At 34.3% G+C, this 15,743-nt stretch overlaps 1 protein-coding gene across 1 annotated transcript in view; it reads right to left on the bottom strand.

Moving 5' to 3' along the window:
- CPNE8 (copine 8) overlaps positions 1 to 15,743 on the bottom strand; it is a 170,925-nt gene that overhangs the window by 24,062 nt on the left and 131,120 nt on the right. Inside the window, exons 14-16 of the mRNA XM_090273007.1 lie at positions 10,661 to 10,707; positions 6,675 to 6,856; positions 1,511 to 1,638 (exon numbers count right to left, since the gene is read on the bottom strand). Of these exons, the coding sequence (XP_090129133.1) occupies positions 1,511 to 1,638; positions 6,675 to 6,856; positions 10,661 to 10,707 (357 nt within the window). The remainder of the gene's footprint in view (positions 1 to 1,510; positions 1,639 to 6,674; positions 6,857 to 10,660; positions 10,708 to 15,743) is intronic.

Below are 15,743 nucleotides of genomic sequence, written 5' to 3' on the forward strand. Positions count from 1 at the left end.
GGATAATACAATAAGCTAGGATGTTCTTTTCAAGTCATAAGTAAATGATCCACTAGTGATTTTTGAAATCAGTTTTGTGGGTCAAGACCTGCATTACAAAAATGTAATAGAAAAGAATAAGACAGCATAAAATAAGAATAAATATTATTTCATAATCTTTTAAAAAATGTTGTGTGTGTCCACAGCTGAAATTAAAAATTTATAACTTAGTACAGATTGTGGATAAATGTTCGAAAAACTTGAGTTAAAGGGTCACACTCAGTGAATGGTCATCAGTGAATCAGTGTCAAACTGAGGTGGAGTTCCACTGGAGAGTTCCACTGGGGTCAACCCTGGGTGTAGAGTTATTTTAGTGTCTTGACTATGTCCCAGACAATGAAAAGTAAAGCACATTTTAGTTGCTCATGATGTCCAATAAGGACATGGTAAAAATACCAGCACCTTCAAATAGAGAACTGAGGTTTCATATTGCCTTTGTGCACTCATAAACTAATCTGAATGCAGTAATTCTTCAAGTGCTTGCTACATATTAGGAAGGATATAAGAGCTATACTTTTATTTTATTAATTCTCACCCAAGGACATTTTCCCATTGCTTTTAGAGAGAAAGGAAGGGAGAGAGAAAAACATAAATGTGGGAGAGAAGCATCAATGGGTTGTCTCCCACACATGCCTGAACTGGGGATTATATGCACCCAGACCAAGAATAGAACCCACAATCTAGGCATGTGCCCTGACTGAAAATTGAACCTGCAGCGTTTAAGTTACCAGACGATGCTCCAACCAACTGAGCCACATTGGCTAGGGCAAGAGAGACAAGTATACTTTTTATATTATCTAACCATTAGGCACATTTTCTTAAGATTTTCAACTGGATCAAACCAAACTTATAAGTATTTCAAAAATGATGTCTAATTTATTTATGTACTAATGAAAAAATGATAAACGTAAATTTATTTTTACATTAAATTTTTTTTCCAGAAAATTTACTTGGAATCATAAGCAATTATATTCTGATCTTACTACTATGCATTATATACAGGTAGAGCTCTGGGAATTTAGAGCATTAACTGTTATATTAATTTCAGAGAGGTAAAAATAATGTGCCCTATATATCATTGAAAGGAATAGTCTTCATGGAATTTAGTTCTTATTACTTCAATGCTACTATGGAATGTTATATTAGACATGAATAATTGCACAGTTGAGATCATGAATGATCTTGTTATTGCTCTTCTATATGCCTTTTCAAAGAAAATGTTTTTCCTTTGGTTAAACAAATGCAGGTCTTAACACAACCCAGTGTATGGTTCTTGAGATTCTGATGTAAAGTTTTTAGCAAAGTATCGTAACAGCTCATAAGAGACTTTCTACAATATGCCAAAATTCCTCACTTTCTTAGAGGCAAAAAGGGGAAAGAAACTTTCATCTGTGAGGTCATTTTAACAATAATGTTATGATTTCACTGTGGTCTGGTACACTAAAATAAATATCTGTGTGTTTCCACTTACCTTGCTACGTGATTGATAACAGGAGCAAAGTTGGTCGGCCCGTACAGCTGTACAGATTTCAGACTCCGATAATATGCCTCCATGACGCCCTCGATGCCATCACAGTAGGGATTTTGAGGGTTACCGTTCTGTAGACCATTACCAGCAAAAAACAGTAAAAAATTAATAGTGTCTGTGAAGATCAATTGAAAGAAGAAAAAGCACTGATACTCATAAAGAATTCTTTGGAAGAATATTCATTTATATATTCATAATAGCAAAAATTAAGTGGTCAAGAATAGATTGCAATCCATTATACAGATTGTGATATGATAATATAATGTGCACAATAGTTAATTAAAAATAGATACTTTTCAAAACAATGGTAGGAGATGATTCAAAATAATCTTGAGAAGTGAATATCACATTCTATAATTAATAATGTCTTAATTTTACACAGGTCTTGTACATGCAGAAATGAACATATAAAAATCTTGAAAAGAAGTAAATAAAATATTGGGTAGTTAATTCTGAGTGGCTATATAATCGGGGACTTTTATTTTACTCTTTAACCTACTCTATATTTTTTAAGTTTTTTCAGTGATGTATTAAAATCAGAAAAGAGTAAATCCTGTCTATCAGTTTTTCCTTACAGAAAGAAAAATGTAAACTATCTGCCACACATGCATCTTCAGGGCACACTTGACAATCGCAACAGAAGAAGGGGTCAGCAGGAATGCAATCTGGTGTCAGAAATATCAAGACAAGGTAAAAGGAAAAGAATCAAAGCAACATATCCATGTTGTTCAAGGGAAATGGAGCTTGCCACCAATGAGTGATTCTGAAAGACAGTACCCGGAAGGGCAACTTTAAACCTGGAGACCTGCTCTCGCTTTTCCATACTTTGAATACTGTTATATTAGGTTTAATTTTCCTAGTCCAGATTCCACAGGTAACACAATTAAGGCACTGTATTAGTTCTCTATTCTTATGCAGCAAATCATCCCAAAAGTCTGTGGTTTTGTCAGGTAGGATAGACAGCAAACAAAGGCAGGGAGGAATAGGGATACATGTCCCACCCACTGACTCAGCAGTCCATGAAATCGTGTGTATCTTTGCCATTATCTGGGAAAGAAAGCCTTTGAAACTGTGCTTTCATCCCAAGGCCTAAAAGGCCAGAAGGGGCCCATAGGGTCTAAAGGAGGAAGCCCATTAACAACTTTGGGTATTCACACCCCTACAAAGCTGCCACCACCTTTACCTGTCAATCAATATATAACTTCTTCACCCCATCCCGCCAACTATATAAGGTCCTCAGAACAAAGGATTCATTCTCTCTGGCCGCCTGGCCTCAGGCCACCCCAGTTCTTGCACTTGTCGCACAGAAATATGCAGAACAGAATTCATAATGAGCAATAATTCTACTAGGCAGACTTAAGTGGAGAGAGTGTCCAGCTTCCACCCATTTTCCCTCCATCTGACTCCCTAAGGGATTGTAATTGGGGGTTAGATTCTGTTCCAGACAAGAAGCTTATAATCTCTGTTGTGAACTACAGCCTACAACACTTTTCAGCCGGACTAACACACAGACAAAATGTTCTCAGGGACTGTTCCTTTACTCTTTGAAACGTTAACTGTTACATTCAGAGATTTCTTACTGTAGGAAAAGCTGAGAGAATTCTCCCTTTTATTCAATAAAAAACTATTGAGCTATTTTATGCATTCAGTGGTAAAGACCTTTGGTACTTAAACTCTCAGGTCTAGTTGAAAGAAATAGCATACACATAGATATTGAATTTTATAGATTCCTATAAATGCCAAAATAAGTGAAAAGCATGCAAATTATTTTAGATATTTATAGGAGAAAGTGCTTGGCCAGGTGTAGCATTTCTCTACTGATCAATGCAAAACCTTCTTTTAAGGGTCTCTGGCCACATGCCTATTAGAAATACTTCCTCTAAGGCCCTGCACTATTGTATTTTCAGTTATAGGTCCATAAGGAGTCATCAAGAATCATGAAGACATGACAGCAATGACTCATCATTTTCACAACCAAAAGTGCTTAATACATTTTTCCTTTCTTTTCCCATTCCTTTTTCTTATTCGATTACATCCACTCTTATACATATTTCACATGAAAAGCCTGGTTTACCTGAGATCCTTTTGATTGAGCAAAGCTCAGTTTCAGCATTTTAGCTAACCCAAAACACACCAAATAGGAAGTATTTAATTTTTTAGAAGGCATCCCTTGCCACCTGAAAGATTATTTGAATTTGACGTGGATAAAGAGATTAATGGTTGTGAATACACATCACGTTTCTTACCATGGGAATGAGAGTTTGTGAACATTAGGGTGGTATATTAAGTGCCAGACTGACAGGTGACTGAAGTTTTATATTTGCTATTTTGGGCACTTATAGAATATATATTGCAGTTATATATGATGAGGCTAATACAAAATACTTTAGTACAAATCAAGTCCAATGCTACCTCACTGGAGACTTATTTAACCCTTGTCTGGCTTACTTTTCTAAGAAAACAAAAGTGCTTTGAAAAAATTAAAGTGATATAACAATTAAATAATATTAATGTTGAAGCATTATTATCATCAACATCATCCTTTTCATCATTCATTTGGGAAACTATTTTTCATACATTTAAAGGGGTATGACTTTATCCTACAAGTATTTGAGTTGGGTTCCAAGAACAGTTTAAGATGCAAATAAGAAGAAAGTTCTTCCGGTCTTCCTTGGCAGTAGGTATCTGCACAGGTTTGGTTACAAACAATAAATGTAGAGGTAGAAAAAGCAGGAAAGGAGAGGATAAGAGGGAGAGAGAAAGAAAAAAATCATACACAAGGGTGAGAGAAAACTCCAAGAAAGAAAATTAATAAACCTCATTTAGTTTAACATAATTTCCTTTTCTTAGGCTTGAAATAGCTCGTGACCTTTTTCCCGAGGCATGTAGGACTTAGGATTACATGAGTAATTTTCACGGCTTTATAAATTTCTGGGAAGTTTTAATTCTCCCAGAAACAAAATCCCAACAGATATTCATTTTTATAAGACACTGGGAGCGTGGCATGTGGGCTATTTCATGGGAGAATGAATTAAGCCCTACAGCAACCTTTTCTAAAATTGTGGGTGATGGAATAGAAAGGCAAAATAAAAACAGCACTAAAAATATCAAAACACTATTATTAAAATATATAGTTAAGAAAAATAAATATCATTGAATAGCTTCTGGAAATGTGTGTATATATATATATATATATATATATATACATACACACACGTGTACGTATTTAAATACATATATACAATATACACATATATGTATATGAACTACCAATATATGTGAACATATATGTATATATAATGGTGTTAATAAAAGCACATTTCTAAGCAGTAGTATTACAGATATTTTATAAAATGTGGTTAAGTAGTGGTGAAGAGAATGAATTCTAAAATACGGCTAATCTAGGTTCAAGTCCTGTTCATTAGAACCCTGGTTAAAGCTCTAAGATTCTGAACTGAGTTACGTAACTCTTCGGTGCACTCTTACCATATTTAATATAAGGATATTTGTTAGAGTGGTGTAATGTGACAACTGTGATATATGTAGCACACAGAAATTTTATGAAGATTAAATAAGAAAATAAATAAGAAAAAAGTATTTAGATCGATACTCGGTAATTACTTGGTAAAGGTAGTATTACTGTTCATTTTGGACAATATTGTATTATTGTTCATTTTTCTCTATTTTGCTTGCAGACTTAAAAAATTCCTATAATGATTATGCATTGTCTTTGTAATAAGAATAAAAACAATAAACAAAGGCCTGTGGGTGACAGGAGAGTTTATTTACCTGCTACAACATGTAAGGTATGCTAGGGAAATACCTCTGTTAGGAAAATCTAATTTTTTCCTGAAATAATAGCTCACCATCCTATATTGATTTCCCCATTATTTGTCAGAAGGCACATGTGGGAGTAAGGCTGACTGGGCCTGTCATCATTATCTGTGTGGAGTTTGTTTTGAAGGTAGACTGCAACACATTGCTTATCTGCAGTCACACAATATGAAAGTAGATCTATATAAATTAAACATTAATTAGAGAAGTATTTTTATTCCAATCATATCTACTATAGTATATCTAAATCATAATTAATTATAGCCATCAGTGCTGCTTCACATTTGAAAAAATTAACTCCAGCTGCACCTAGTCCTTTAAATTTGAAATGCCATTTTAGAAGAGACTATTTATCAATAGAAGATTTATAAAGCAGATGCATTTTATATTAAAAATAGCCACACATTCTTTGATCTGCCTCCCTTTGAGAGGTCAGTGTTACCTCTGCTACCTTGGAACTGGACTGGCCTTCCTAAAGGCCAAGAGAATGTGGCAGAAAGAACATTCTGGGACTTCCAAGGCTGTGGTATAAAGAGCCCTGCAGCCTCTGCCCCAGTCTTTTAGAATATTCACTCTGGAAAAGCCAGCTGTCTTGTAAGAAATCTGACTACCGTGAGACCACCGTCCTGCGATAAAGCCCATGATAACCGCACGGAGAGGTTTTGTGTGGAAAGAGGGGAAGATGTCCAAGCAACCCAGCTCTCTCAGTCATCCCAGCTCAGGCATCAGACATGTCATCTTAGGGAGTATGCTATCCGCATAACACATGACATGGAGAAGAACAAAGAAATCCAACTGACAGTCAGAACCGAGAATATGGCTCCATTACAACAGTTCCTGCCACCTCTAGCCATTCAAGCTATCCCAGGAAAGCCCCTGACATTACAAAAATTAATCAATAAATAAAGCATCCCCCATTGTATTCTCCTTATATTTCTGACCCAAAAGTCACAAAAGTAACAGAATGGTTTTTGTTTGTTTGTTTTTTATGCTTCAAACATCTAGAGAGTTCTGTTATGCAGCCATAGATAACCATAATAGACCCCCCTACTTGTAAATCAGATGTACTTTAGGTAGATTTATTTCTACCTGTTTAACTGTCTTTTTTCTATTAATACTAAGCTCCTCAAATCAACCACTGAGCAAAATTAGGCCGAGTCTAGAGTCACAAAAACCTGCTACATGATGGAGTAAAGCAGAAGTAGTGAACCAATATTTAAAAAATACAACATATTATTTTTTTAAATATCAAATCCATGTGACATATTCTTACCAAAGCAAACTCATGAGATATCCTTCCATCTGGAGGCAGTTTTGCACCAAAACCTAGAGCTGGGAACATTTTGTCACTGTCATAGTCTTGAACGATTTCTCCCACTGCTTTCAGTGCCATACCATAGGCGTTCAGTTGGTAAGGGTTCATGTAGTGGAGAGAAGTGGGCTGGGCAGGGTTGCCTGATGACAGAAAAACATTCCAACCATGAGTAGTGAGGCTAAAGGTGAAACTGTTCTGGACAACATTTTCCTTGATATCCATTCCTGGGTATTTATATCTATTCCTTGATATTTAAAGATTATATTTTTCTGCCTACACCCACAGTGTGTCAAAGTTTTGTTTTGTTTTGTTTTTTGATGGATATTAACATGGAAATATTTATTACATTCAATACACATATAGAAAATTTCCCAAAGATCAACCAAGTATATGCTGGGTTTTTTGGTTTTCTTTTCCGGAAGTTATTCCTCACTGTCAATGCCATAGGCTATTCCTGAAATTCAGTTCCAGAGAAATATAAAAGTACTTTTGTTAATTTCATTTTATTGTAATATTTATTTAAAAAAAGATCATGAGCCTTTAGCTTGAATTCTTATGCCCATATCAGAAGAGCCAACTGAATTAACGGGCTTGAATAATTATCAGATCTTCTTAAAGTTGGATTACAAAAACAAATTAAATATTTGAGAAGTATCCCAAAATATCACTCAAAAAAGGAGAGCATAATGATTTTTAAATTCAAGCTAATAAAATATTTTGATCCGAAAAGTTATTCAGTGTCTAACTAGACATTAAGGTAGGAGGCAGAAGGACCAAAGTTGAGTCTTGCCATTTGTAGTACAGTGTCTCTAGAATGCCCGCAATAAACCCTACCAGAGTGTTTACTGGGAGGATGAGATCAGAATATGTGCGTGGTAGTGATTAAAAACAATACAGGGCCATAGAAATATAAGGTTTCACTACTACTGTTATTAATGTCTAGGTCATTCACAAGTTTCTGAATCTTCAGTATCGTATGCTATGTAGGATGTTACATTTTAATAGAGATAAATTTGAGAGGAAATGTATGTGCTGCCACTTAAACACATTGAGATTCACATTGAGTTGCCCTAATTACCAGCAATAGGCAGCCTGAGAATACATTACGCTTCTTAAGTAAAAATGGAAAGTTAAATGGAACTCGTAATAGCACATAGAGCTCAATTCTACTTTAAAATGTTGCCTGAGAAAGGGAAGTCTCAGAGCATAGTTCTTTTCTGATAAGGAATAATAATAATAAGCACTTGAAATGCAGATAGAAACAAAATATAGGAGAGATCCTCCCTTGGTTTACAGTTAATATAATTATATACCAAGAACACTTTTGGTCTAAAAATAATTTATTGTACAAATGCATTTATATTTCCAAAGGATTACAAACATCCAAGGGCTGGTTCCACGTGACAAAATGTCTAAACAAGCCTTCTGACCAAAATGGCCTCAATGTTCCCCTCAACTTGACTAAACTTTAGACAGGTTTTTCCTGACTTTAGGTCCTGGGCTCCCTTTTTTTTTAAAGCATTTACTTTAGATAACTCACAATTGTAAGATTCTCCACCCTTTGGGCTCTAAATCCTCTACAATGTAGGACTGTCTTTCTCAAAGACCTGGGAGCCAGCTCTTTGAAGTCATCATATGAAGATACCATGCCTACCACCTGTCGTCTCTGTGGGAAGGTAAGAACCTAACTTCAGTAAGTATTAATTAGCAGTTATAGATGGTGGAATCACACAGACCAAATTCCCCTCTAATGTCCCCAGTATCTTTCTACCAGTTCATCAAGGCCCTTAAATTTCCTCCACTCTTTTGTTTTGGAGGCGTTGACTCAGTATCTCTCTTGTACTGCAATAGCTTTGAACTGTATTGCAATAGTTATGAATAAAGTCTTCCTAGCTGGTTTAATTTGTCTGGTAAAATTTTTCTATGACACCTTCTTTTAAAGGAGGAATCTTGTCACTTAATCAAAAGCCCACTGGAGCCACAGATAAGCAATACTGTTCCTTGACTGTTTACTTAACCACAACTCTTAAATGTAAGAAGAGTTGTTACCCAAAGATTGCAGTATGGCAACTAATTCAGTTTCACTAAGAAAACGATACCTTAAAATAAAAGTACCACCAATACCTCAGCATGTCTAAACATCTTAGTCTGTCATGTGCAACAGGACCTGATCCGACCCATTCAAAGATGTGGCCTAACTCTTTCCAGCAACTTTATCCAGACCAATCTCTTCACTGGACCACTCATGATATCTCTCTTCCTATCACTACCTTTGGGTTATCAACCTGTGCAGAAATTCACTTTCTTCTCCTCCAGCTTATGTCTCACATGCACCACACAACCTTCCTTGCTTCTTCAAGTCCTCACTGTCCTCTCCTACTCTATGGTTCTTGTGCTCTGCACCACAAAACATGGCAATTTAACAAACTGAGTATCAATTTATTGAATCTGGGACCATGTTTGTACCACCTCTGAATCTGCAACAATGCTTATGAAGAATGAACTTGTAGTGGGTTGATGATACTGGAACACAATTAATGACAATAGTAATGATAATAGCATGAAACCTAAAATGTATTGAATACCTTAATTTATATCTCATTCATTTTTCAAGAAACCACTTATGGGTACTTTTATTATACCCACTTTTCAGATTATATAATTTTCAGATTAAATCACACAATACTTGGTGAAACTAGAATATAAATCTAAGCATTCATATTCCACAGTCCTTACTCTTAGCTTAACTCTTACTTAACCCTGATTTATTATCAAACTTATATCTGATTTTGCTTTAGAGGTACACCATGCCTTTGTTTAAAATACATCCCACTTGGATAGACTCTTTTTTAAAAAGCTTTATTGAGATATCACTCATATAACTTACAATTCATCCATAAAAACTATGCAATTCAATGATTTTAAGTATATTCACAAACATGTATAACCATCACTCCAATCAATTTTGGAGAATTTTCATCACCTCAAGAAGAAATCCTGTACCTATTCACTACTATTTTCTAGTCATTCTATCCAGTCCAGTCCTAAAGAATAATAAAACCACTTTCTGTCTCTATTAGTTTGTGAATTCTAGACATTTCATATAAGTAGAATTACATATTATATGGTCTTTTGCAACTAGCTTCTTTCACTGTATGGTGACTTCAATGTTCATCTATGTTGTATCATGTTTCATCACTTCATATTTCATTCCTGTTTATTGCTGAACAGTATTCATATCAGTGTAGCACATTTTTCTATCCATTTATGAGCTGACAGACATGTAGGCCATTTCCACATTTTGGCTACTATGATGCTAAAGATATTTGTGCACAAGTTTTTGTATGGAGGTATGTTTTTATCTCTCTTGTGTATATATCCAGAAGTGAAATTATTGGGTCATATGGTAACTATATCTTAAGAAACTGTCAATGAGTTTTCTACAGCAGCTGTACGATTATACATTCTCACCAGGAGAGAATGAAGATTCCAGTATTTTCATTTGTTTCCTGATTTTTAGATTGGAACTGTTGTGTACTTTTGCTGTACTTCTTGTAGCCACTTGTATATCTGAATTAATTCATAATGTTAAAAAGAAAAAAATTATCTGAGTTGCTGGTCAGATATCTCAGTTAATTAGAATGTCGCCACATGTACCAAGGTTGCAGGTTCAATCTCTAGTCAGGGTATATGCAAAAAGCAACAAATGAAGCCATAAATAAGTAGAACAACAAATCAATGTCTCTTGCTCTCTCTCCCCGCCTTCCTCTCTCTCTAAAATCAATTAAAAAAAGAAAAAGAAAAATTATCTGATATCTGTATTTTATACAAAACACTTCAAAAGTATGAAAACGTAGAAATAATATATAAACCCCATGAAAATAAATATTTATTTTTCACTTAATTGCTGATAATTTTTATTAAGGGATAGTCATAATACTCACCATTTGATGCTGTAAAATCAATAGCCACTGTGAAATTGATTTGTGTTCTAGAACATAAGTAAATAAGAATCATTAATAATAATTTCAAAAATTCTTGATTTCCATTTGTGTTATATTTTTAACGTAACTAATTTTCTTAAATATTAATATTGGCAACTATGTTACATTATACACTGGATAGCATCAGATAGGCAGTTTTCGAAGACAAGAACTTGGCAAAATACTTTTACAGTCATACACTGTAAAACAAAACATAAGGTAAGGTATAGGCAATAAAAATAGCTCCTATGTGGGAGCACAATAACCAAATAAGGTGCTCGTAACAAAGAAGTCAAGCTGCTAGTAATGATTTCCCAGTCTCCGATGCATTCAAAACTATCCTATAGTCCATGTGAAACTATTATGCCCTTAAAAGTGTGACATAGCTAAAATCATCTCTAGTAATATCATATCTTGAGCTGCTTTTTCCAACAATCCTAAAACACATGATTTTCTCCTGCTTCCTTCAAAAAAGAAATATTTCAGATACTGATCCATCTCTCGCTGATTACTGCATTCTTGTGTGTGTGTATTTCTAGATACAGATAAATATTTATAGAGGTAAAATTGGTTACATACACTTGTAGGACATGGTAGTTAACCCCAAATGATTTTTCTGGGTTATATTTTTCCTTTTTTTTTTTTTTCCTGCTAGAAACCAAAGCAGTGGCATTAACATAAAAGCTTCACTCTTTTGGATATACTTCTCTTTCTATATATAACTCAGCCTCTTTCTCACCCAGTAAGGCACATAAACACAGATATGTAACAATGATATGATTACTGTGATAAACTAATCAAATCTAATTTTAAAAGTTTTTTTTTTATTTTAAAAGCAAATCATTTGAAAACAGGAATACTTCAATTATTTTTAGTAACAAATTCTTTGGACACGTTGCACAATTGATTTACCACTTGAAGTTTGGAACCGTTGTTTAAATGGTAGTAGTTTAAATGAATGATGGTGATGATGGTGGTGATGGTGATGATGATGATGATGATGATGATGATGAAGATGATAGCTATTACAGCACAGGGTCCCATGTAGTTCTCTTAGTATTAACTATAGTAATATTTCCTTCTGTCCTTAAAAATTGAGCTTGAAAAGCCCTAAATCCTATTCAGGTTTTGAAACAAACTCAATCATTTTTTCTAAAGAATGAATTTTTTATGCTTTACATTTAATAAAAAACTAACACAGATTCTCTTTATAGCTATATGGTAATCTTTTCTTAGAATAGCAATTAGGTTTATAGGCTAAGAATATAGGTTAATTTGAATATACACTAACCAGTATGAACCAAAATGAGTTAAAAATTTTTAGAAAAAAGAATGTAGGGGTATATTCAGGAGAATACTTTGAGATCATAAAGCCCTTTGAGGATCTGAAAGAACTGTCACCATCAGTACTGCTTTGTCATTCTTCCAATGGGGAGAGAACTGACTAGAATACAGGGGAGTATAGTGTATTAGAATGGGATAGCTTTTGAGCTGAAAAAACTGGGTTTGAATTCCAACAACCTAGTTACTGACATTAGCCAAATTTTAAAACTCTGAGGGAAGGTGCCTGGCACACAATATTTAAGCAAGGACCGGCAGAAAAAAACTATATAAAACATTACATTGATCTACTTATATGTATATATAATACACATTATAATACATTATATAATGTATTTTACATAGCTTGTATCAATTAACCTCATAATTTTTAAAACAATGTAATACTATTCTTTTATAGACAAGAATATATATGTTCACAAAATTTAATAACTTTCCACATGAGTAATAAATGCCAGTACTGAAATTTGAATTTATATCTAACTGCAAAGACCATATTCACAAACTCTATACTACTCTATTTCTACAATTAGATATCTGCAAACTGCCTGGCTATGATAAGAACACAATAAAAGATAGTGAATATTATTTTGTAAACCTAAAAATGATACTGCACAAATATTATTAATGATAATAATGCAAGGATACATTCTCATGCTTGGGCAAATCTGTGCTACTAAATGTGTTATCAAATACATCAATCACAAAATTATTGGTATAAATGGTTCTTTTTGTTATTTTATTCAAATAACACCTTTCTTAGGAGTGAAAAATAACTCTGAGCTTCGAGAACACATTTCAGCATATTTTAAAGGTCAATTTAGGAGCTGAGTCTTTGAATCAATCTCCCTTAGGTTGTAGGGAGAGATACCTTGTCTTGATACAATTCTTTTACAATGGTGTCTGCAGAACGCTTTTTACGTACTGGAATGCACACCTGGTGGTTGACTGATTTCCAAGATTTGATTAGTTCTTTGCCTCATTCTGCATTTCAGAAAGAATCTTACTGTTTTACTGTTTTGAACAGCAGTATTCAAATCAGAAGGAAAATATGATGGCTCATTACATAAAACATTTCATGGCTATAATGGTCCCATAACCTATTATTACACCATTTGGATTTTTTCATTTAAAAAACTGTGATTGAACAATTATTTATTGAACATCCTCCAATTGTCAAGCATTGTGTTTAGGTGATTAAGAGGAAACCGGAGCAAACTGAAACAATTCTTAAACTCACAGAATTTACAACTCCAGGTTCCTACTATAAAAAATAGAAACAAAAACAGCACAGGAGTTTATAGTCAATAGTATAATTTAAAACTCAACTGTGTATTTACTGGGTAACAGCTTGTTCATTCCCAGAATTTCTAAGAATCTGCCATTCATATTATAATGTACACTTATTATACCAAGTGCATTTTGAAAAAAATTAGTAAAAGTTTTTTTTTTTTTTAAGTTGCTAGCAACACAATAACTTTAGGCTATAAGGCAGATTTCTTGAAGACCTTGATAAATTATTTGTGTCATAAAAGTAAGCCAGACAAAACATCTTCGTCATTAACCTTGTTACCCTTTTTTTATTCTTGAATATTGCTTGAAAGCTAATGTTAGAGAGAGAAAAAATCAGTCATGCGTCAATGTAAAAAAATCAAATTTACAGGAGTTAACTGACAGAATATTCATAAAACTATCACACATAAGTCCTCGAAATATCCTGCTTAGGAAATGTTACTTTAGCTGTCATTTTGTCATTTTATGTTTTACTACTTCTATATATATGTTATGTTATATTCTAGAGTATTAAAAAAAGGCATGCCTGCCACATTTCATGAGTTAATAGCAACATCTTATGAGATTTCCCAATTCATATGTCCTAGTAGTGCTAAAATATATACTTGGAAACTGTCCTTATTTCACTCTGCCACCTTTCCAAAAGCTGTGAATGACAGATAAATCAGATGTCAAGACAGAAGATTTAACTACTAAAGATCCATAGAAAACAAGTATATATATATATATATATATATATATATATATATGCATAATAAAGAAAACTGCACATATGTATGCACTCCCACACACATAACACACACAGAGTAATATCATGTTAAATAACTTATCTACAACTGTCATTACAAATTAATTCTTGAGAACTAACAACCGTGATGGGCGTGTACAGAAGGAATGCATTACTTCCAATTTCAAATTCTGTTTGGTTGCTCCAACTTAAGTTACCAATATGAAAGCTGAACTTTCCCCCATCCTTCTTTAAATTAATCTTGACAAATGCAGATTTAGATCCACAAACTGTTGGAATCTAGACTCGATCAATGCAGTTCGGATGTCCACCCGCTCTTAATACAGTCTTCCCCCCATTAGTGGCATGCTGGCACCAAAACCACAGTTTTGCCTTGATTTACTGGATATGCAATCTAGTTCATACTTCAGTTCTAAGAACCTGCCCTGGACCCGTTCACTTGCCTCTGGCACTAGCATCCAGTTTAACCTTATCATCCAGCTCCATAACCTTAGCTCACCAAGGGCTAAACCCTGAATTCTTTTTTGTCTTACCTTTTCCTTCTTTCTTAAAAGTAGTTCAACTGCCTATCTGACAACAAGTTTTGCTGCATCTTTTCACAATTCCTGCTTCCCAGTTCATAAACTATTTACAGGATTCAATGTCCTTGACAACTGAGATGTGCTAGAATGAAGGCAGGCTTTGAGATGCAAATTCAAATATAAATACTTTCACCCACCTGCAATGTGATCTAGGGAAAGCTACTTAACCTCTTTGCACCTCATCTGTAATAAGTTAAGCATAATAAAACCGTCCTTGGATTGTTATTGTGGGGACAAGAAAAGCATCTGTCCTTTAGTAGATAGTCCATAAGAAGTTGTTATGATTGTTATCACCATTATTGATGCTAGTTTTGCAGGACTTGACTTTAGCATACTTCTTTGAAAACTGGAGTGTTCCGTGCTTATTAAATTTTTGGATCCACCAGAGAGCTTCAGGCTATTTCTCAGAACATGAGCCTCCCATGTCAGATTTCCTTTCCTTTACACCAGCTGCTGAGGTCCAAACATGCCCCACTTCAAACTGCAGAGCGAATAATCCAACCTTTTAGAAGTTGTTATTTAGGTTCTTCTTCAAACAAAATCCCTTTGCATTAAGTAATTGTAAGCTTTGACCCCTGCCTTATTTTCCTTTCTACCCCTCCATACATGCTGGGTTTCTGAGGCATCAGTGAAAAGTCAAAAGGAAGAATAAAAAGAAACTGGAGACAAATGATGTGATTCTTCAACTATTTATGCTAATAATCTTGCTCCTTACTCATTCTAGTTGTCACAAATTGAAAAACCTTCATACTTTCTCCAGATGTTATAGATTGATTTCTGTTTTTGTATTTTTAAAACACAGTAAGAGTGTTCCAAAGTACAGCTTCCTAAGGTCTTACAGTTCAAGCCCTCAGGAAGCTGTCCACCTATTTTTTTCAGACCACTTGTTTCGAAAATATCTCATGACATAATCAAAATAATCAAAATATCAACACCAAATCAAAAATATAAGCACTACCTAACTGAATCACTTTGAAAATAAGGAGGCAGTGAAGTCTAGTAAAAAGACTACGAACTTTTGAATCATAGATTGGAGTCTGAAACCCAGAATCCCAAATAGCTAGCTTGTTGCGACTCCTTT

Source organism: Furipterus horrens, unplaced genomic scaffold, assembly GCF_987537825.1.
Source record: "Furipterus horrens unplaced genomic scaffold, mFurHor1.1.pri manual_scaffold_4, whole genome shotgun sequence".
Classification (NCBI taxonomy): Eukaryota; Metazoa; Chordata; class Mammalia; order Chiroptera; family Furipteridae; genus Furipterus; species Furipterus horrens.